The following is a 21,683-nucleotide window of genomic DNA, read 5'->3' as shown; positions in this document are numbered from 1 at the left end:
CTTTCCGTGATTGGGCAGCCGCACGGGCAGAGGAAACGCCGTTCTGCGCTCTGAGGCTCAACACCCCGTCCGTATTTCCCTCCGGCCCGCCTACTTTTCGTTTTGATTGCTTCACCGGCGAATGAGGACGACAGGATTGGCAGTTTCGGGGATTGACGGGGCGGGAGGGCGTTGCCTCAGATCCCTCCTCTCCGCCCCCGCCCTCCTTGTACTCCTTTTGCACTGAGTTTTGCCGGGTTGAGGCGACGGGGAGGCTTAGCGGCTCGGCTATGGAGAAAGTGCTGTGCAGCGGGCACGGTGAGGAGCCGGGAGGCGCAGGCGGGGCGCTCGGATGCCTTGTGCAAGTGCTGAAGGCGCGTATACGTCTCGCTCCTTTTGAGATGTTGTGCAACTGTTTACTTTCAATAGGTGCCGAGCTCGCTGCTTGAGCATGCTTTCACTTTTCCACATCGACTCTTTGTAATTTGCAAATGGATTCCTTGTTACCAATCGATTGCCGAACAGCAATCTCTGGCCCTTCAGCTGCTGTGAGACTACACTTCCCATCTCTAACCATTAGCCGTACTGGCTGGTGGGACTGATGGGAGTTGGAATCCTGAAACTTCTGCAGGGTAAACTCTTGGCTGCTACTGCCGAGGTACATAGCCAGTTAAGTAGTTATGGCTTAAAGCAAAAAAAAAGGCCATAAGCTTCTCTCTCCCTCCGTGGCAGTAAAAATACAGCAGCAACAATAATACATTAACAACTTGTTTACCTTGCATACCATCCAAAACTGGCAGTTGCCCTACTCTGACTGATGGGCCTATGCTAAAACGCAGGAGCGGGGAAGAACTGGATTCATATAGTTATGGCATGGGTTGACTATACACACTTGAGCATAAGACCCGTTTTGCTCAGTGGGTCTTTTGAGTACACATATATAGGCTAGCGTTGCACACAGGTTCTTGAAGTGAGATGAAATTTTGACTGATGACACAGAGCCCCTATCATGCTTCTATTTTCTTCATAATTATCTTTCACTTTGTTCCTGTCCAGGGCATCCCTGCCTTTTGAAGACTGGTATCCGGGATGGCCCAAACAAAGGCAGAAGCTTTTATGTGTGTGGCGTCCAAGGCCAGCAGCCATGCGAATTTGTGCTGCTCACAAAGTAGGTTAAATCACTTTCTGTTTCTGCCACTTTTAATTGCACAGGATTTTTTTAAAAAAACACACACCAAACAATGGAAGATGGTTTACATTTAGTTACTTTTTAAAGGAGAGCTGTTTGGTGTCATTGGAAAATAGATTTGTGCTGTAGTAATGTGTTTGGGGGATTAGAATAGGTTTCGAATTTGGGATCAGGTGATAATGTTTCCATTGGCAAGTGAGTAGCCTTGGAAGGGATTGCTTGTCTTTGTAGTAGATGGCTTGGCTTATTTATTGTATTAATACTGAGTGTGGCCCCATTAAGTGATGCAAATTTACCTGCTATGGTGCTAATTGTGTATATGCCTGCTGAGGTGGTGGGAATGTGGCCCTGGCATGTGGCTAGAGTGTTAGATTGGATGGTCATCTTGGTTGGGCAAAATCTAACAGAAAATTCTCCTGTGCTGAAGATGTTTTAGGATTCCTTAAATTTTCCTCCTTATGTGAATATCCCTTGTTCCTTTCCACAGGCTTTGCCCTTCTCACTGCTTGGTGCATGAGAAACATGTGGTGGACCTCCAGTTTTTGATGCAGCAACAGGAGACAGACACATACAAGTATATTTTCTGAAGAACCCTTTATATTTCTAATGGCAGGGATATGGGGTATTAGTATTGAAAGCTAGCTTCATTCTCCTTGTTTTGTTTCCTTTGCTAGGCTATTCTATCGCTGCAGTAAAGCTAAACTGGAAGGGAAGAGATGGTGTGGAAATATCCCATGGCAGGTACAAAGAACAGAGATTGGAAGAAGTATATTGGGTTTGGATGTAATGAACACTAGCAGTCCTACCATTTGTTATGAATAATGGGGAACTGTACAGGACAGCATTTTAAACTCAATATCTGTGTATTCCAAAAAAAAATAAAAAAAAATATTATAACTTTTGAAAATACATGAAAATAAAGATCCCCTGAATGTCATTTTTTTATCCTATGTATGAGTTTCTGTGCAACTCTTCTGCAGAAGCATAGAGAGCACTTATCTCTAGCTTTCAAGATGTCTGATTTATATGGTAAACTTAACATTCCACCTGTATGTTTTATAGGATTCAAAAGCCACCATACTGCCAAAGAATCCACAATCTCAGCAAATCTCAGAATTGTTCCATAATCAAGGAGATCAAAGAAATCCATTCAAAGTACCAAGCAAGAATCACGAATCTTTCAAACAAACAAACTATAGTGAGGACAAAAACTTACCAAGAAATGAGGATAAAAGACAGGTTCTAGATAAAAAGGATCAGCTGAAGTTGCCATCTGAATCTGTTAAGAAAGAAGATCCAGCCCCAGAGAAGATCAAGAACAAAAAGTTGGGAGAAAAATCACCCAAGGAAAGAATAGAAGCGGAAACAAAAGCAAGTGAGTCCACAGCTGAAATTAAAAAGCCAGTATTTTTGGATACAGACAAATGTAGTTCTAGCAAAAAGTTTGAGACAACTTCTGGACACACAAGGCAGGATTCAGCTCTGAGATCTTCTGAATATGGCTTGGAAAAAGAGGAAAGTCCAGAGCAGTCATTGCCCAGCTTCAGTGGCCAAGCATTAGGTGTAAAGCCTATTAATGAGGCACAACTTGGAAGGAGAGGATCAGAAACCTGCAGGGACAAAGCAGTAAAAATGAAGACAAGTAACAACTGGGGAACCGAAGAGACAACACTGATGCCCAGGCAAGTTGTGACTGTTCAGGAATTAACAGGCTTGCCAGCGGTGCACCCTAAAGAAAACCCAGAGAAACCATTACAATTGAAAATGGCTCCAGAAGATACAAGCAGATCTGGTAAAAATGCCAGCAGTGATGAACGTGACAGATTTGTATCTTCCAAATTGCCTGTTGGGCAGGAATTGGATTCCCACCAGCGGAAGGATTGCAGGCAAAAGAATTTGTCTTCCACATCACACGAAAAGGCCTCTTTGCAAATGGCAGAAAGTGTGGATTCCAAAGCTCTTCATAGTCAACTTTCAGCTCAGCTGAAGCAGAAAAAGGTCTCTGTTTTGATCATACACTTGCTTATTCTCTCTGTACCTGATCGCCAAAGGCTTCCCGTATCAAAATAGCAACTCCTTGAGCTTTGGTAAAACTGGGTTAGTTTTACAAAAATTATGAACCATTAATGTATTGCAGCCGTAGATGAAGGTGCTCAGACTTTGCCTAAGGCCAGTGTCACACAAAGTGTGTTGCACACATTTTGTCTGAAGCCCACAAGCTTTGTAATGAATATGCAGTTTAGCCAACATATAGTCGTCCCTCTTCCCCCCAGAAATATTTAAAAGAAGCAGTTAACAATAAAGCATTTAAATACTGTCCATATATCCAAATCAGCGATGTGGGTGTTCTGGAAATTTGTGAATTGCTAATTAGGTTAATTTGCATCCAGAAATTTTCTGATGCTACAGTGATGTACCAGTACTTTATCATGTTTATTTTACTCATATTTATCAAAGATAAAAAACTTGCCTAATACTCTATCTGCAATTGGTATCCATTCACTGTTACTAATGCACTTATTAAATGGAAAAGGGAAACCTAATGCACTTGGAAATTTTCTACCCCACATCACAGATCCATAGCTGCCAAGTTTTCACTTTTCTCGCGAGGAAGCCTATTCAGCATAAGGGAATTTCCCTTTAAAAAAGGGAGAACTTGGCAGCTATGCACAGATCCCTGTCTGAAAATGTTACTATAGTAAATTTACTTCTTGGGCGATTTTAACCCTCTAAACTATTCTGAAGACTATAAAATAAAATGCCACCTGAAGCCAGCCCTCCCATTAGACACAGTGAAGCTTGAGTGACGTTGATGGGCAGCAAATTGTTAGCTATTTGATTTATCATACTGCCAGTGTGGGAGAGGAGCTTACGGGCTTCTCTGCCTGAGCTGCCACAATAACTTGGCCACCCTGTGTACTAAACACCTTGATTTAAGTGTATTTTGGGCATCATTTGCTCTTCTGCTTTAGGCAGCAAAATATCTGGGGCTGACTATGATGGCAGCAATAATTGCACCAGGTGGGCCAAGGGAGGATGAATAGGGGCAGCAGCAAAGTGGAACAGAGCAGTAGCTTCTCTTCAACTTCCCCAATACTCAGTTATTTGCTGGTTCCAGTTATGTGTGCTTCCTTCATGCTTGTTGCCATGTGGCACTCTTCCTTCTTGGAAGTTCACAGGAAACAATCCCCTAATCCGGTGTTCCACTGATAAGAACATGAGCAGTCTGCTTGGTTGGACCAAGCACTGTTCTCTCAGTGACTGACCTGTTCATAGCAGAGGAGGTCCGTGGGGATTTGTGGACTTGTGCATGCAATGGAGTACATACAGCATTTATTAAATGAGAGTCATCCAAATTCTTGCTTGCCGGCTGATTTGTATGTAACTCTTAAATATTTCAAAGCTGTTGTGGAGAAAACGTCTGGTAAAGTCGGGGAAGTTAAGCATTCAGGTAGTCAATAACACATTTCTCTCCTCTTCTTTCTCTTCTCTCTAGAACACTTTGAAAATTGTGAATGTTCAGGCTCTACCCGATAAAGGCGAGCGGTTACTAAAGCAGGTGCAGGACCTGGAAGCAGCACTTAGTTCTCTGAACCTGGAGGCCGAAGAAAGTGTAAAGGAAGGTAAGCTTATTCATTCAGAATTATGAACATAGCATTCCATATGCCTAAGGAAGAAACATTTTCCTTTATCATTGAGTACATAGTTGCATTCTTGATCTTCCAGAAGGGTAACAAGCAGCAGGACTGGCACTATCAAGCCTCTGTCAAGAGCCCCAGCGAAAGGCTCACAGATTACAGCCCCCCATCCCGGTTTGCTCCCCCTTTTCACCATTGCAATCTGTGCATTTCCCTCTCTGTCTCTCTCTGGCTCAGACAATGGTGGTGAGGAGGAGAAGGGGCAGTAGATGCCACCGCCTGCTTGCTCATTGGCTCTCAGCCTGGCAAGCAAGAAGTGGCAAGGACAAAGGAGCAGCTGATGATAGACTTACAGAGCAGGTCCTGAAGTGTCCTCCAAAACCTGGAGTTAGCCCTGACAGGTAGGGAAGTCAGATAAGCTGCTCGTGTCCCAGAGCAGGTCAGCGCCAAGAGTTTACCTCTCCCGTCGGTGGAAGGCCGCAGGTTCTCCACCCCCGGTTTAACAAAACAAAACACGGAGGAGCGTTTGCAGCCTGAATTGGTATTGTCCAGGAAAGATTGTACCACTTACAATTTTCTGCACATTTCACTCTGTTTTTTGCACAGCAGCAGATGTGAACAGCAGTAAGCGTGAAGAGAAACTGCACAATCCGTTCTCCAAGACCACCGTAGAACAGCCAAATACTGTTACAGGGCCAAAGCCATTCCGAGAGCATCAGGTAGCCAGCTCCTTAGAGCTCCACCCTCCTTTGGGATCTAGTCAGTGTTCCAGTAGCGCTTATAGAGGTAAGTGGGAGAGGGGGCAGCCATGATGAACTCCAACATGGCTTTGTTACAAGTATCATATGAAGATTGGGCTTCCCCCCGCCCCTGGCACTTTCGTTTACTAGCAGGAAGGAAAGAAGACTGCATTCCATAAACGGGCCTTCTCAGCAGTGGCTCCCCATCTGTGGAATGCTCTCCCCAGGGAAGTTCGCCTGGCGCCTTCATTATACACCTTTAGGCGCCAGGCAAAAACATTCCTTTTTAACCAGGCCTTTGGTTGATCCGATTTACATCCTGTGCCCCTTTAAAATGTATTTTTATTTTGATTATGTATTTTGTGGTTTTATATCTTGATTTTATTTTGTGAACTGCCCTGAGACCCCTGGGTATAGGGCGGTATATAAATTCAATTATTATTATAAATGAATGAATGAATGCATATTTAGCTGTGCTCTTAAGTGAAGACACTTCCCCATGCAAATGCTTAACCTATCTTGCTTGATGACACTTCTGTTCTGCCTTAACCGCTACATCACACCACCTTCAGAATCAGCACTGTTCTAATTTCCCTGCTACTGTATCTTAGAGGATTCCCATATGCAGGCCCTTTATGGAGGCCGAATGACTGAAGATCGCCTCCAAGCCGTGTATGATGCCACCAGCGAAGCAATCAACCAGCTTCACAGTTCCCTTAAGTCCTGCCCGAAGGAGGAGACCGTGGTTGAGGATCCACCTGGGTTAATGGTGAGCTGGGACAAATTAGAAGCGTTGTGCAGCTTGCTTTTCCTATAATCTGTTCTCCCCAACATGTCTCTAAGTTAAGAAGTGCGTTAGCAGTGCACCTACAAATGTTGAGCGATTTTTGTGCAGGCAAGAAAAAGATCATGGAAAGGGGTTGAAATAGTTTCATCTGTGACCTGCTGCTTTCAGTAAAAACCCTTTGAGGCTCGTTTTCCATTTGAAACGAATAGCTACAAACGTTTGCTGTCGCCTAGCAATAGGGAGCAATGAATCTTACTAAATTGTACAGGTGCCGTGGTGCTCATCTTCTTAAAAAGAATGTGACGAAGATTAACAAATGGCAGACTAGTCCCAACTATCTTAGTTTGTGGAATCATAGAGTTGTAGGCTGATTGCATAACCCCAGTTTTAATGGTCTGGGAATGCCCAATGCTGTATTATTGCTAAAACAAAGTGGTTGTGGATCTGGGTGGTACCTGGTTGACTTTGAAGAATCCCGCGTAAACTGCTTGAGAAAGCATGGGATAAAATTATTTCTATAAATAAACGATATGTCTCTTGTTCTAAGCTAAACCTTATACTTTATTGAGACAGAGGTCTGAGTGTACCTTTCTTAAAAAGGCATTTCATTACCTGACATTTATGCCATTCTGGTTACCTTGGAGATCAGGGATAGGGAGCCTGTGGTACCCGTCAGTGCCAGCCAGCATGACCAATGGTTAGGGATGATGGAAGTTCGAGTCTTGCAGCATCTAGAAGGCTTCAGGTTCCCCATCCTAGCTGTAGTAATTGATAGTAAATACATGAAAAAGCCATTAATTCTGCGTCTTATGTCTGGCTTTCTCAGGTCTCCTTGCTCCTGCATCAGAAGCAGGCGCTTGCTTGGCTTCTCTGGAGGGAGAGTCAGAAACCGTGTGGAGGAATTTTGGGTAAGGAACTATTAGACATTATATGATTCTGGTGTTTGCTTTCAGATAGATTGTAATGAAAGGAGCTTTGCTTTTAGGTTTTGTGTTGAACAAGGGAGTGAAAGGAAGGTTGTGTGGCCCTTCCACCATAAGATATTAATCTGAGTTCTGGGAAAGGGCCTTGGGTTCATCACAAATCTGTCCTCTGGCCCTTGAAGGATTTACAAACATCCTGTCCTGGATGATGGAAGGCTGTTAGTGAGAATGGACAGATCCTTACAATGCAGGTTACTTCAAGGTGGGTGTACAGGATTCCAGTCTTAATGTTCAAGTACAGCTTCTCTTGGATAAACCTGTTGACTAGCTTGTGAACGTCCAGATATTGTTGGACTGCAACTCCCATAATCCCTGGCAATTGGTCATGTTGCCTTAGACTTGATGGGAGGTGGCTTCCAACAACATTTCGACGACCACAAGTTGCCCATGCTTGGATGAATGAACATTTTCTACATGTCAGATCCAATTCCTTCTGTACCCTGAAGGGCGGGGCACCACAGTGGGGCACCTAGCAAATAGTTTTACCTGCCAGACAGTTGAGTCAGCAAGTTAAGATATCCAGCACCAAACATGTCTATCACTCCCTGATTTCTGTTTTGTTCTATGCTGCTTTTTCTTGCCAGCGGATGATATGGGCTTAGGGAAGACTCTGACAATGATTGCTCTTGTTCTGGTTCAGAAGTGTTTACAGAAAGACAAAGGGAAAGAGAAGAAACTCGAGCTTTCAGTATCAAGACAAGGTACAGAAATAACAAGATACCACCTATTTTAGCTGCTCTTGTTTTTCACCGTTTAATAAAATGGGATTGTCTTACTGGTTTGAAAGCAAATGTAGCAAAGACTGCCTGCATGATCTTTTCTGCATCACCGAGACATTACACCATGAAACATCTTTACCTGTTAATGTTTGCATTTCAAGATATCTCTGTAATCGTTTCCCACGGCACGCTGATTGTCTGCCCCGCATCTTTGATCCACCACTGGAAAAAAGAGGTAGAAAGACACGTCAGAAGCGGCAGGCTGAGAGTCTGCCTGTACCATGGATCCAACCGAATTAAGAACACGACTGTGTAAGTGCACAGCTTCCAGCTCATTGGAAATTAAAGAGCCTTAGCCTGGTCCAATGCTTAGCTATCCTGAATTGCACAACATAGTCACTTGAGTTAAGCTAAAGAACACCTTTTTGTTGTTTGAGCCCAACGTGCTCCCAAAGTGCCTTAAGGACCATACAATTCCTTATGCTCCACATCTGAGATCCTCTCTTGGGACACTTTTGATGGTTTCCCACGCTTCAGCTGGCCTTCAGTAGACACTGAGCCTTTAGTGCAACAGGTGCTGCCCTTTGGAACTCCCTACCAGTAGAAGTTCAGCAAGAACCATCCCTCCCATCTTTTTGACACTTACGGAAAAAGCGACCCTGGTGCAGAGACTGCTTTTAAGCTTTCAGCCTTGCTAGCTCTGGAACTGGTAGGGATTTTCTCGCGAGACCTCGCGGGACAACCTGACCTGTGAGATCTCGCGAGAGCATCCTCACCTTGCCTGTGTATACTTGAAACTGTGCAAGCTAAAAGCACATAAGATGTGGGCAATGGGCATTCTGCAGCTCTGTCCTGCTTTGTGTATCTTGTTGCTGGAGGCCATTACTGCACGTCCTTACAAAGCGAACGAGAAGTACTTCATCAGTTAATGGGCTGAGGTGAATCTACAGGGCGTGTTGTCTTTTCTTGTGTCAACATACAAGTTCTGTGGCACCACGTGTTCTACTTTGTCTCTTCCTTTCCCCATCTCTGCCAAGAAAATATACACACAGTTGATAGGAGTCAAGTTTATTATTACAATATTCAATTTATATACCGCCCTTTATCAAAAGATCCCTGGGCAGTGTACAACATTAAGAACACATTTTACGGAGCACTGTAATAAAAGCATAATAAGAGACAGAATAATAATAAACTAATCGTAATAAGAGCCTGTCCCCCAGTATTAGCAGGCCATAGAACACTTAATGGCCAAACGTCTGGGTAAAGAGGAATGTCTTGTAATAATGGTGCCAGGCAAGCCTCTCTGGGGAGAGCATTCCCAGAGTTTGCCTTTGTTTCCTTCTTTTGTGTTGCTAAGAAGACTCCGTGCTGAGTTATTCACAGGCTGTGGCTCCAAGCACTCTTATTGAAGAGTAAGCCCATTGGACACAATGGACTTTATTTCTGAACAAGCATACGTACAGTTGGTGCTTGTGAGCTTGAGAGTGACCTTTTGTGAAGCAGCCACACTGATTCTGCATCAAGATTAAAATCCTAAAGTGGTCATATTGCTTACCAGCTCTCCCTCTCCTCTTCTTCACAGGCTTTCGGAATACGACATTGTTGTCACTACTTACAGTATTCTTGCCAAGGAAATCCCTACGCAGAAGGAAGAAGGAGAAGTTGCTGCTGATGACCACGTTGTGCAGGTGACTGAAAACATGCCAGATTTGCTTTTAGGAGATGCTGAGATAAAAGCTGCATTTTAGTCTTAAAATGCGTATGGTGGGTAGCCTTGCCATCAGATTGGTTTGTGCCAAGTTAACAACAAAGATATCATGCATCGCACCTGAGTTGTGTAATTGCAGAGAAGAGGAGAATTTGGCCAATAATAATAATAATAATTAAGTCTCAAGTTCAAATACTTTTTTTCCAAATTGAAGTGTTTTTATTTGTTTGAAATATTAAATCCTTATTACAGAAGGAGTAATTGTAATCTAATGTCATAAACTCAGACCCTGACCAAATTAAACTATTTTTCAGCTAACCTCTGCCCCCTTTCCTTCCAAGTCTTGCATTTTAAAACCAGGTCTACTTTCTGCTCTAGGATAAGTCTGTTCCCTTCTCTCCCCTGCTCTGGATACACTGGGCTCGAATTATACTGGATGAGGCCCATAACATCAAAAACCCCAAAGTCCAGGCCTCAATAGCAGCCTGTAAATTGCAAGCTACTGCCAGGTGGGCCGTCACTGGGACACCCATTCAGAACAACCTCTTGGATATGTATGCCCTGCTAAGGTGAGTTGAACACGCTCATGATCATGCCTTGTAGATTAACTCTGATTTGCAAATATATTTTTAAATCGGCCTTAAACTTGCAAGTTTTTCTCTCACTGTCTGTCACACATGCTGCAAAGAAATCAAATTCCTGTTTTCCTAAGATGCACACCTTCAGAAAATATGTGCACATTTAAAAACACCTTAGGAAAGATGCACACCTTAAAAAGGGGAGGTGTTAACTTTTGTCCCAACACCTTTAGATGGAAAATATTTTCTGGCCACTGCAATTCCATAGAGCCTAGTGGTTGTACTTCACCTCTCACTCCTGCCTTCCTCTTGCTGCCATTTGCCGTCCTAGATTCCTTCGCTGCTCTCCTTTTGATGAATTCAAGGTGTGGAAGAATCAGGTGGATAACAATACAAGAAAAGGAGGAGAGAGGTTGACCCTCTTAACCAAGAGCCTCTTATTGCGAAGGACTAAGGATCAGCTGGACTCATCTGGCAAGCCTTTGGTAATTGATGGCCCATCTCCTTTTGTCTGTCTCTTGGATTTGTGTTCTCTTCACTGATGGTCTGTTAGGGCTGTTCTGCACATGCAGCCAAATGTGCCATTTTCCTTCCATCTGCCGGTGTCATTTACCAGCAAATGAAGTGTTCTGGCTCTTGATGCTGAAAAGAGATCAGAGCACTCCAGAACCAGGAAGGAGTGCCCTGATCTGCTCTGATGTTTCCTGAGCACATGACCATCATCAGCACTCTGGAAGCATTGGACTAGAGAGCTCCTTCCCCTTTCTGGCTCTGATTTGCTCTCATCGGCAGTTGCTAGACGACAGCCACTTCATTCTGTACTGTTGCCATCAGTAAACTGGGTCAGGGGCTGGCAGGCCACTGAATAGGGCTTGGTGAGCTCCTGGTTTTACACCTACCCACCCCTGTTCTGTACATTGCTAAAAAAATTCTTAACAAAGGGACTCTAAAACAGTGGGGTTTTAAGCACCTGTCAATATTTGCCTCTTTGGACTTACTGAGGCTGTGTTTTGGCTGCCTGAAAAGCTCACAAAAGTGGAAGACTGGAGAAATTCCAACTAAAAAACAATGGCAAGAGAAGTTGATGAACTATGCAGAACTGGCAAAATTGACGGACAGACTTTGAGAAAACGTTGAAAAAGAATGGGAACCATTTATAACATGCCGTATATTCCAGCATATAAGATGACTGGGCGTATAAGACGACCCCCAAGTTTCCCAGTTAAAATATAGAGTTTGGGATATGCTCGCCATATAAGAAATACAACCCGGCGTATAAGACAACCCCTGACTTTTGAGAAGATTTTCCTGGGTTAAAAAGTAGTCTTATACGCAGGAATATACAGTACTTGCAGAAACAAAGGAAGACTATTGACTTGATGTCAGGATTTAAATAAATACTCACATCTTTATTAACAAAAAACATTTAAAACAATAAAAGAAATGATATAGTAGCCTTCTAAGAAACAGTATGTAACAAGAGGGAAACAAACCAGAAGTGGAAGTTGGGGGAAGCCCAGGAGGGGAGGGAAGAAGTGATGTAACATAAATGTTATTGGTATGAGATGTATGTAATGATAGAAAAAGAAAAGTGAATATAAATTTAATGAAAAGAAAAGCTCATTTTATGAAAATACAGAAGCGTAAAAAGAGCCAGTGTTCAATCTGCATAGAATCCTTACAGCTCCTGGTGGGCAGAAAGCAAAATGTGCCATCTGGACCTTTCATAGGAGAGATGTCTCTTTGAAAAGCCACATTAGTGCAAATTATACTGACACACTTTTCAGTCTGTTTCTTTTCTCTCTCTAGGTATTGCTGCCTCAACGTAGCACTCGACTGCACAGACTAAAACTCTCTGAAGATGAGCAATCAGTGTATGATGTACTTTTCAGAAGATCGAGGTGTGATAGAGGCCTGTGAAGGAATTAAGAATGAGTTCATTTCAGCCTGTAAAGGACAGTGTACACAATCACCTCACTTTCTGTAGCCCTCCTGATGCAAACCTGCTCTGCTCACATCCCTTCCTGATAATCCAGCGCTCTATGGAATAGGAATCACCATCTTGGCCACATACCACTTAGAAGCCAATTTGGACATGAAGTGGTGCATTGATTAGTTCATTAGTGGTGGTAGTGCGGTGTATTAATTAATTTAGTAGTAGGGTGGCATACTATTTATTCATTTTATATACCATTTTGATGTTAGAAGAAACTTCAAAGTGGTTTATAAAAAGGCAGAGCAAAATAAATGAATTTATTAATGAAAGGAATATCACTAGTGTGGTATCTTAATTAATTTAGAAGCGGTCCTAGTAATAATATCTCTGCAAAGTATTTCAGTATCCTCACACCTGCCAAATAAGGGAGAATAGTACTCCTCTGCCCCCTTTAGTGCTTTCACATGCTAAGCATTTTTTCCCCTCATTGACCTAAATTCTTGTTAGTCTCCTGATAGTTTAAATGAGGACTTTATTTTCTGGCATGTTCATGCTGCTGCCATTATCATGTTGTTAGCAAGATGATACTAGGAACAGAATGTGTTCTGTTGTTTTGAAAAGGGGACAGAACTGTTCTTTTGGGAGTAAAATATGCTGCCTCTTCTTTCCAGTTTTCTCTCCTTTTGTGCTCAACGTTGTCCCCATCCATCTACATTTATCGGGCTTATGTGTAAATATATGCCATGGAAACGGGGGTTGCAAAGCTGCCTAAATCTAACTGTGGTTTCTTCAACCAGGTCAACCCTGCAGTCCTACATCAAACGGCAGGAGACTCAGGGTACAGGACAGCACCCTGGGGAGAACCCATTTGACAAAGGTTGGAATTTAAACTCTTTGCCCCTCTCCCTAGCAGCTGTAGAAAGGATGTGATAAGGGCGGCCTCACCCCCACAGCTAATTTTGCCCCGTTCTGTAGCTATTCTACAGTATATATTTCAGCAATCTCCAGAATACAGTGCAGGGGATGGGAACTCCAGGGGCCAGATGAGGCCCTCCAGCCCCCTCGATCTGGCCCTCAAGGCTTTTCCCAAGCTGCGCTTCCTCCACAGCTACAGATCCCCCTCTTCCAGCTGTGCCCCTTGCCAGCTCTTCTTTGCACCCCCCCCCCAAGTGTTTTTGCCTGACTAAAAGTTTTCCTGTCTCAAAGGTAGCTCTTAACCCTTGACTCGCACAAAGTAGTGGGTCGTCCCAGCTCTCGCCTGGGAGCTTTCCTTTCTGCTCGCATCCTCTCACCTCTCAGTCAGGGTCCTTCCTGAACTTCTTGTGTGAAAAATCCCTGTAAAGACCCAAGAGCAGAGGACACAAAGGAAAACAAAAGAGGGAGGAAGGAAGGAGAGGAGAGGAACAGAAGAGAAAAAAGAAAGAAAACTAGATAAAAAGGACTTCCCATTTCTATCAGTTAGTTATATACAAAAAAAAAGTTCAAAATATTCACTGGTTGGTTTTTCCGATCCTTCTTAAAGAAACTCTGAATGGTAGCTCCGGGGAATCTGTTGCTCTGACACCTGTGCCATTTCATCTTCTGACAGGAGCGCAGCAGTTTAGATGCCACCCACAAGGCGCCTTGGGGAAGCCTCGCCAGGATGCTCCTCCCGTCTCCACCACCATTCACATCTTGTCCCTTCTGCTGAGGCTCCGCCAGTGCTGCTGCCACCTTTCCTTGCTAAAAGCGGTAACTATGCAAACAGGCTTGGAGGCACCAGGTTCAGAACTGTGGTGTGTAGTGGTTAGAGAGTTGGGAGTTTGGGAGACCAGGGTTCAAATCCCCAGCACCCTGGGTGGCCAGTCACAATCTCTCAGCCTAGCTTACCTCACAAGGCTGTTGTTGTGAGGATATAATGGAGAGGGGGAGGAACCATGTAGGCCACCTTGAGATCCTTGGAGGAAAGGTGGGATATAAATGTAATGACAGTAAGAAAGTTGCCATGCCCCATATGTATTCTTAACATTGAAGGCTCTGGACCCGGCTAACCTGAATAGTGAAGGCATCTCCCTCTCCTTGGAGGAGCAGCTCAGCGCTTTGACCTTGTCTGAACCCAATGATACCAGTGACCCTATGGTGTACCTCTTTGGTACAGCTTTTAGTGTGGATCTCTTCGAAGCAACCAAACAGAGCACCAAGGTATTGTTATTATTACTTATTTAGCATGCGTATGAATTGCCTAGAATCCTGGATCTCGCGACGGATTTGCAGCAAAATGAAATGCAGAAATCAAACACCTATAGATAAAACAGAGCACAAAGAGCAACTAACATTAGCATTCCTAAAATGCTCGCTGAAATAAATATGTCTTCACTGCTTGTCCCAATCTGTACAGTGTTGACATCTGCATATCCACCAGGAAGGATTTTCCATAACACTGAGGCTACTGTGCTGAATTCTCTCTTCTGAGTATAGAGAGAACTAATTTCTAGGGCATGAAGCACCACTGAAAAGCTCAGCTCCTGACAATTTTGGTGAGCCCATCTATTATTATTTTATTATTATTATTTATTAAATTTGTATGCTGCCCTATACCTGTAGATCTCAGGGTGGTACATAATACAACCCCCCCCCCCCACAAAATACGTAATAGAAACAGAAACAGAAACACACAACACATTTAAAAGGGCATCTGATGTCTGTTAGGTGTGGCGCTCTTTAAGGTAACAGACCTATGACAATCTTTTCTAGTAAGCTCTAGGGATCAGGGTTTTCCTTCCCTCCATTTTTATTTTTTTTTAAGAACCCCAATTCAGTTAATTTATTTAGCTCAGGAATGGGGAACCTTTGACCCTCCAGGACAATGACTCTCCCCAACCAGCATGGTCAGTAGTCCGGCATGAACAACTTCTGGCAGGGCACACATTTTCCATCCCTGATTTAACAATGCAGTTCTAACCATGTCTACTCAAAAGAAAGTCCTGTTGAATTCAGTGGAGCTTACTCCCAGGTAAGGGGTAAGTAACCATTTTAACAAACAAAAGCTGTAACTCAGTACAAAATGTATTTCCTTCTTAACAGTGTCAGTCAAACAAACAGTGACAAAGAACCAAGTTTTCTGTTGTGAAATTTATCTGTGTACCGGCGCAGTACCAAGTGGGCTGCCCACCTGTTTCAACATTGTAGTAATTTCATATAGCAAGCTGGGAAATCTCATCTTAGATATGGGTTCCTAAAATTTGTATGGCTAGCGTTAGCGTTAGTACATCTGGAGTCAAGCTATCGTGTTGTGTAGAGAGAAATGGGGATCATCTCCATTTGGCCCCTCCTCAACTGAGATCAGTTCTGTAACTTTAAGAAGTGTCCGAGTTGGTTATTTTCCCTCTTCCCTCCCCATCCACTTTTCCTTTTGTGTTGTGTCTTATCAGGCCTTACTAGTACTTTGATCAGGATCCGTTGGCAGATCTCAGGATTATTTGCAGTAGATCAGCAAGGGTTTCTGACTCCCAATTGTTGAACAATGATAACAACAAAACATATTTTCCATCTAAATTAGACTGCTGGAAAGTGTGGACCTTTGCATGAAAGGAACGTGGGCGCAGGCCATTTCTAGTGCTCAAAGACTTCTAATTCTTTAACTCCGCCTGTGTGCCCTTTGCACCTGACTCTGGTTGGGAGATCTTAGGGTTCTAGTGAAAAACATAGTTCTGGCAAGCCTGGTATTTGCCCACCAATTTTTTAGATTGCGAGCCCAAAGGCATGACTATCTTGTTATCTTGTGATCTCTTATGCAAACAACTCTGAGAGCCTTTTCAGCTGGAGTGGAATAAAAATGATTTAAATAAATGAGGCTGCAATCTCGAACAGAGTTACTTGAACGTCAACCCCACTCAACTCAGTGGGGCTTCTGAGTAAACCTGCTTAGGGCTATAAGTGCATTTTCCTCCTCCTGCTTCTAGCTGTCGCATCTCTTGGAAGAGCTGAAGGCCATCAAAGGGCGTTCCCAGAAAGCGTAAGTATGGGCATACCATATGTCTTTCAAGGGATGTCGAAGGGTGGGTTTGGATGCTATTTAATGTAGATGTGTAGGGAATGCTGAGAAGGACCTGCAGTTGCCTCTCCGGAGGCAAAGGCAGGTAGGGTTAGGTATCTAGATAGGTAATCTCACCCAGAAACAGGGTGTTATTCAGCTGAGTTTTACTCAGAATAAACCAACTGGAAGTAAAGAACATGGTGAAGTTAGGCCTGCTGGTTTCAATAGGTTTATTCTGTAAATCTTAGTTCATATGATGTATAACAGTGTGAAGAACAGGAAGAACAGTATACAAATAGAACAATTAAGAAGGGGCTTCCATTTCACACTGCAGTTTCTGAACACGCTTGCAGTGCCAACCTCAGAATTCCAAATGCATTGAAATCTGGTGGTATTCAAAAAGGGCGAAAGAGAAATGTAGATCCCCATGTGAACTGGTAAAGTAGGAATGGGGAGGACTCTGTTGTTGACACGTTGTGGGATTCTGATTCCCACCAGCCCCAAACAGCCCAGTTAATAGTCAAGTGTAATGGGGGTTGTAGTAACAACATCCCTGGAATAAAGCTTGAAGCTTGCCTTTCTGTTTTCAATACTTAGCCACAGAGCGAAAGCCATTGCTAATGGCTCGGTAGGTTGATTAAATAAATGGTGGAAAGAGATGAAAAGGTACAAGATCCAGTTCAAGAAGAATAGTTTCCAGTAATTTTAACATTCAGAATGATACTTGCTTAGCATTTGTATGCTTATGTATCACATTCCAGCCATTTTAGAATATTAATACTTATCGCTTTATACAGTACCACCTCAAATGTTTTAAAGTACTTCATATACACGTATCTCAGTACACTTTACACCAGCCGGAAAAGCATAGCCGCCAAGTTTTCCCTTTTCTCGCGAGGAAGCCTATTCAGCATAAGGGAAAATCCCTTTAAAAAAGGGATAACTTGGCAGCTATGCGGAAAAGATGGGCTGGTGTTTAATTTTATTTTTACAGTTTCAAGGCCTCCTTTTCAAAACATAAACCTTTCCCAAGGTGGCATAAGATCACAACAAAATGTTTAACATTTCTCCATGAACCTGCACATCACAGAAACTAAGGATGAGGTGAAAGCTGAGAAGCCATAACTTGCCTAAAGCCACTTCTAGTGGGTTTGTCGTTAATGTGAGTTTTGCACCAGGGAATAGATTAACTGATTGATGGATTTTTTTCTCTCCTCCTAGTGTCATTGTTTCTCAGTGGACTAGCATGCTGAAGATTGTGGCAGTACACCTTGAGAAGCTGAGCATGAAATATGCCACAGTGGATGGCTCTGTGAATCCTAAGCAGAGGATGGATGTGGTTGAGGAATTCAACAATAATCCTAAAGGACCTGAGGTATGGGAAAAGATCAGAGGAGCTGCTTAATTTTGTGGCTTGTTGTCATTGTGACTATCGGTGCAAGGCTAGATCCTTAATTGCTCGGCAGGGTTAGCCAGTAGCCATTTTAGCCAAAAATCTGACAATCCTTTACCCACTTGCCTGGGAGCAAGCCCTATTGCACAAGCTCCAGTGAATTCAGTATGACTTACAGTGGTAACCCACAAGACGAATGTCTCGCGTAACGAAAAAACCGCAAAACAAAAGCATTTTGCGATATTTTTTGAAGACTCACAAAACAAAGCTGTCTGTGGCCATGCTTGGCAAGACGAAGCAGCCTCGCGACGGGAAGGGAAGCCGCTGCTGCTGCTTACCTTTAGGACTCCGCCGGTGATGGCCACGGCCGCTGCTTCTGCCTCCTGCGGTGGCGCAGCGCTCATGGCGGCCTCTGCGACTCCGGCCTTGCCCTCCTCGGCGGCTATGATGGCCTCTGCAGCTCCTCCCCGGCAGGAGCAGCAGCAGCAGCAGGGCTCACCAGGCGGCCCTTGGCGGGAACAGCGGCAGCACCTGAAGGAACGGAGGCTGCAGCGGGAGGAGACCCCTGGCCCTCCTCCTGCTTTCCCCTCCCCAGAGCCTTAAAGACTTCCTGCCGTGGCGGGTGAGTCGTCGCCCTTTTTTTTCGCGCTTCTTTTTTTCCCATAGGAAGGCACGAATTAAATTTCAATGCATTCCTATGGGAAACCGCACTTCGCAAGACGAAATTATTGCAACACGAAACGACTCGTGGAATGAATTAATTTCGTCTTGCGAGGTACCACTGTACTTACAAGTAGGCATGGTTAGGATTGCACTGCAAGAGAAAGAGCGTAAGGTTTATTTTGAAACTACAGTATACCAAAACAGAAAAGGTCTAGGTAGGGGTCTGTGGGAGGAGGTGATATTTCAGATAACCTGGGTCCAAGCTGTCTAGGGCTTTATAGGCTAAAACCAGCACTCTAATTGATTCTGGAAACAAACCAAGAGCCAGTGTAACTGGCAAAGTAAAGTGTACACAGGCTGTGCCGAGGAGAAACAGTGTATAAATGTGTTGTGCTTTCTCTTGTTACAGGTGATGATGATCTCTCTCCTGGCTGGAGGTGTTGGCCTCAATCTAGTTGGAGGAAACCATCTCTTTCTCCTTGACATGCATTGGTAAAGATGCGGCAGCTTTCGCCACTTAACAGAAACCTTCTCAGGATGTTTCTTCTGTGTGTGTGTGTGTGTGTGTGTGTGTTTTGCATCTGCAAGAATCAGATCTGAGTTGACCAAAAGGATAGGATCATTCGTGAAGGACTCCAAATTATGTATTTGGTTCTTACAAATCGTTGCAATTGGAAAATATAGTGCATATTTCTGCAAACCACATAAGAGGGTTTGGTTTTCTTGTGAACTACCTAGAGGTTTTGTGAAAATGAAGTGGCATATAAATTTTGTTAAATAAATAAAAAATATTCACTGTTACATCTGTTGTCAGTAAGTCACCTTGTGTTAGCGAATCACCTTCCAGATTAGTTCTTTGTTGTTCTTTGAGAAGATGAGGAAGCAGGGGCTTATTTTATACGCACACACCTTCAGTTCAAGGAACAGGATTCCAGGTGTGCCACAGAACAGGGGGAGGAGGATGACAAGATGCTGGGAGGAAATTGAGGGAGATGTTGTCACTGTACTTCTTCCAAGGCTGAGATAGATTTAAAGTGTTAGGGGATATCTCTGACTTGCTTTTTGGCAATCCTGTGTACTGGATGTAATTGTATGAGCTAAAATATCTTTCAGCTAGATTAACCTATAGTTATAAAGAGGAGAATGACTGAACAGTTTCTTAAATTTCAGGAATCCTGCACTGGAGGACCAAGCCTGTGACCGCATTTACCGCGTGGGACAGAAAAACGATGTCACGATCCACAGGTCATGCTTTGCTTTTTGCACCATCTCTGTTTGCATAATTTCTATGGGTTGTGAGATTTCTTCAGGTGCTATATGGAAGGGGGCTGAAGTTGGGGGGGGGTATTCCGATCCGCTCTCCTGGTCTCTTTTCATGAGGTTTTTAAGTGATCACAGCTCAGTTCTTCTAAAGCAGCAGTGGGGAGCCTCTAGCTTGCAAGCTTGATTAGGGCCTTGAAGCCCATTTCCCCAAACCACACCCACTTGGCCAACACCTGACGTTCCTTGTTGAAGCTTCACTGTCATCAAAGGAGCTCCTCTCAGTGCCAATCAGCTGATGGTGCTTCTTCAAAGGGGCTCAAGTTCAGTGTTCCACAGTTCTAGATTCAGGTAGGTAGCCGTGTTGGTCTGACGCAGTAGAAATATATAAAAACAATTTAGAAATTGTCCAGTAGCACCTTAGAGACCAACTAAGTTTGTTCTTGGTATGAGCTTTCGTATCTGAAGAAGTGTGCATGCACACGAAAGCTCATACCAAGAACAAACTTAGTTGGTCTCTAAGGTGCTACTGGACAATTTTTCAAATTGTTTTTATATATTTCTAATGCTCCACAGATTATTGGTGCTGAGAAAATCTGCTCAGAAAGTAATTTGTCAGCTGATTGGCATCAACAGCCTGCTCTTTTGAAGAGTCTGCTTTCAGCACCGATCAGCTGATGGGTACTGCAGGGAATCCCTTTGAAATCATCACCTTATATCATAGTCACACACAGCGATTGTTAGGTGAACTGTCCCATCACCCTGTCAAAGTTGGCCAACAAGGTGGAGGATGTAAGGATCCAACCCTCTGGCCTGATTGAGTTCCTTGCACTGTGCTTAATTTATTTTGAAAGCTTGACCAATGAGGATGCACAAAACCTGTACTCATAATGCTGTGTACTTGATTTTAGGTTTGTCTGTGAAGGGACAGTAGAAGAAAAGATCTCGGAGCTACAAAACAAGAAAAAAGAGCTGGCCCAGAAAGTGTTGTCAGGAAGAGTAGATTCTTCAACAAAGCTCACCCTGGCGGATCTCAAGCTCCTTTTTGGCATTTAAACACTGTTTCTGTTTTTGTCATAACTATGTGGATGCCACGTGTGTGCGTGCCTTTTGAAAATTCACTATATTAATGAATAAAAGTGGTTAAGTGTTGCATTACCCCATTCTTCATAATTAAACCCTTCTGTAGGAGGATGTACCCTACCTGTGATCCTTTGAAATCGGGGAAGAATGATCCGCCATGTTGCTAGCTAGCCAGTCTTGTGTTTTTCCACCCACCCAGTATGCTCCATTGCAAGATAAATACTTCTGTCCATATCACATGGCCAACAATGGTCAGGATCCTTTCCTTTGAACTGCTGTCCCAATAAACACCAACCGAGGCCGCTTAGAAACCTAGTGTGCAATGCCATCCCTGCTCATCTGCAAGAACGTTAGAGACAAAGCGGTTCAAACAGCAGTTGAAAGATTGAAGGTCACAGCTTGGGTGTGTTGTGCCAACAAGATCTAAAACAACAAGCAAATACTGCAGTTTGGATCGGTTCAGATCATGCCATATACTGCAAAAGGACGGGCAAGCATGTTAAGAGTTGGATGGTATAACTGGGAGCACTCACTGGAAATCCCCAAGGATAGCCAGATCCTTCTAGTCCAGCATCCTGTTCTCACAGTGGCCAGTCAGATATCTGTGGGAAAGCAGTGGGCAGGATTCAAGCACAAAAGCACTCTTCCACCACCCCACTCCTGTGGTTTCTGGCAACTAGTATTCAGGAGGACACTGCCTCCGACTGGAAGCAGTCATGGCTAGCAGCCTTCATGTTAAATGGTTCCAAAAGGCATACTGGAGCCTCAGATCAGAATGAATTCCTAAAGTTGCTGCTGCATTTTGTTATCTCAATCTGTTTCATAATAATTTGCACACCAAAGCTTCCTTAAGGTTGTGTCTCTGTAAATGTATTTCACTAAATCATGCTTCCTCTGGGAAAGGAAGTATATTAGCTATGAAAGAATTGTTAATCTGATCCTCAAAAGAGGGCTGTCTTGGGGCAATTCTTGTTTTATATGGTGATCAGACCTTTAAGCTTGCACTACA

The 21,683-nt window shown here is 43.6% G+C and overlaps 1 protein-coding gene across 2 annotated transcripts; it reads left to right on the top strand.

Annotated features, from left to right (window-relative positions):
- Window positions 1-233: 233 nt before the first annotated feature.
- Window positions 234-20,899, top strand: TTF2 (transcription termination factor 2). Of its 2 annotated transcripts, none has more exons than XM_035116524.2 (23): window positions 234-297; window positions 1,036-1,147; window positions 1,656-1,742; window positions 1,843-1,909; window positions 2,231-3,166; window positions 4,665-4,791; window positions 5,416-5,592; window positions 6,158-6,315; window positions 7,160-7,241; window positions 7,901-8,017; window positions 8,197-8,347; window positions 9,621-9,726; window positions 10,125-10,315; window positions 10,656-10,809; window positions 12,134-12,225; window positions 13,058-13,137; window positions 13,849-13,991; window positions 14,274-14,441; window positions 16,202-16,254; window positions 17,497-17,650; window positions 18,741-18,823; window positions 19,502-19,576; window positions 20,503-20,899. In XM_035116524.2, exons 1-23 carry the CDS (start codon window positions 270-272, stop codon window positions 20,645-20,647), a joined length of 3,486 nt encoding a protein of 1,161 aa, XP_034972415.2. In that variant the 5' UTR covers window positions 234-269; the 3' UTR covers window positions 20,648-20,899. The 2 variants fall into 2 exon arrangements, with proteins under 2 accessions (XP_034972415.2, XP_034972414.2); XM_035116523.2 differs by having other exon boundaries at window positions 5,413-5,592; window positions 20,503-20,898.
- The last annotated feature ends 784 nt before the right edge of the window (window positions 20,900-21,683 follow it).

The sequence above is a fragment of the Zootoca vivipara genome, chromosome 4, assembly GCF_963506605.1.
Source record: "Zootoca vivipara chromosome 4, rZooViv1.1, whole genome shotgun sequence".
NCBI classification, from domain to species: domain Eukaryota; kingdom Metazoa; phylum Chordata; class Lepidosauria; order Squamata; family Lacertidae; genus Zootoca; species Zootoca vivipara.
Note: the sequence above shows the minus strand (reverse complement) of the source record. Positions and strands in the feature narration are given on the sequence as shown.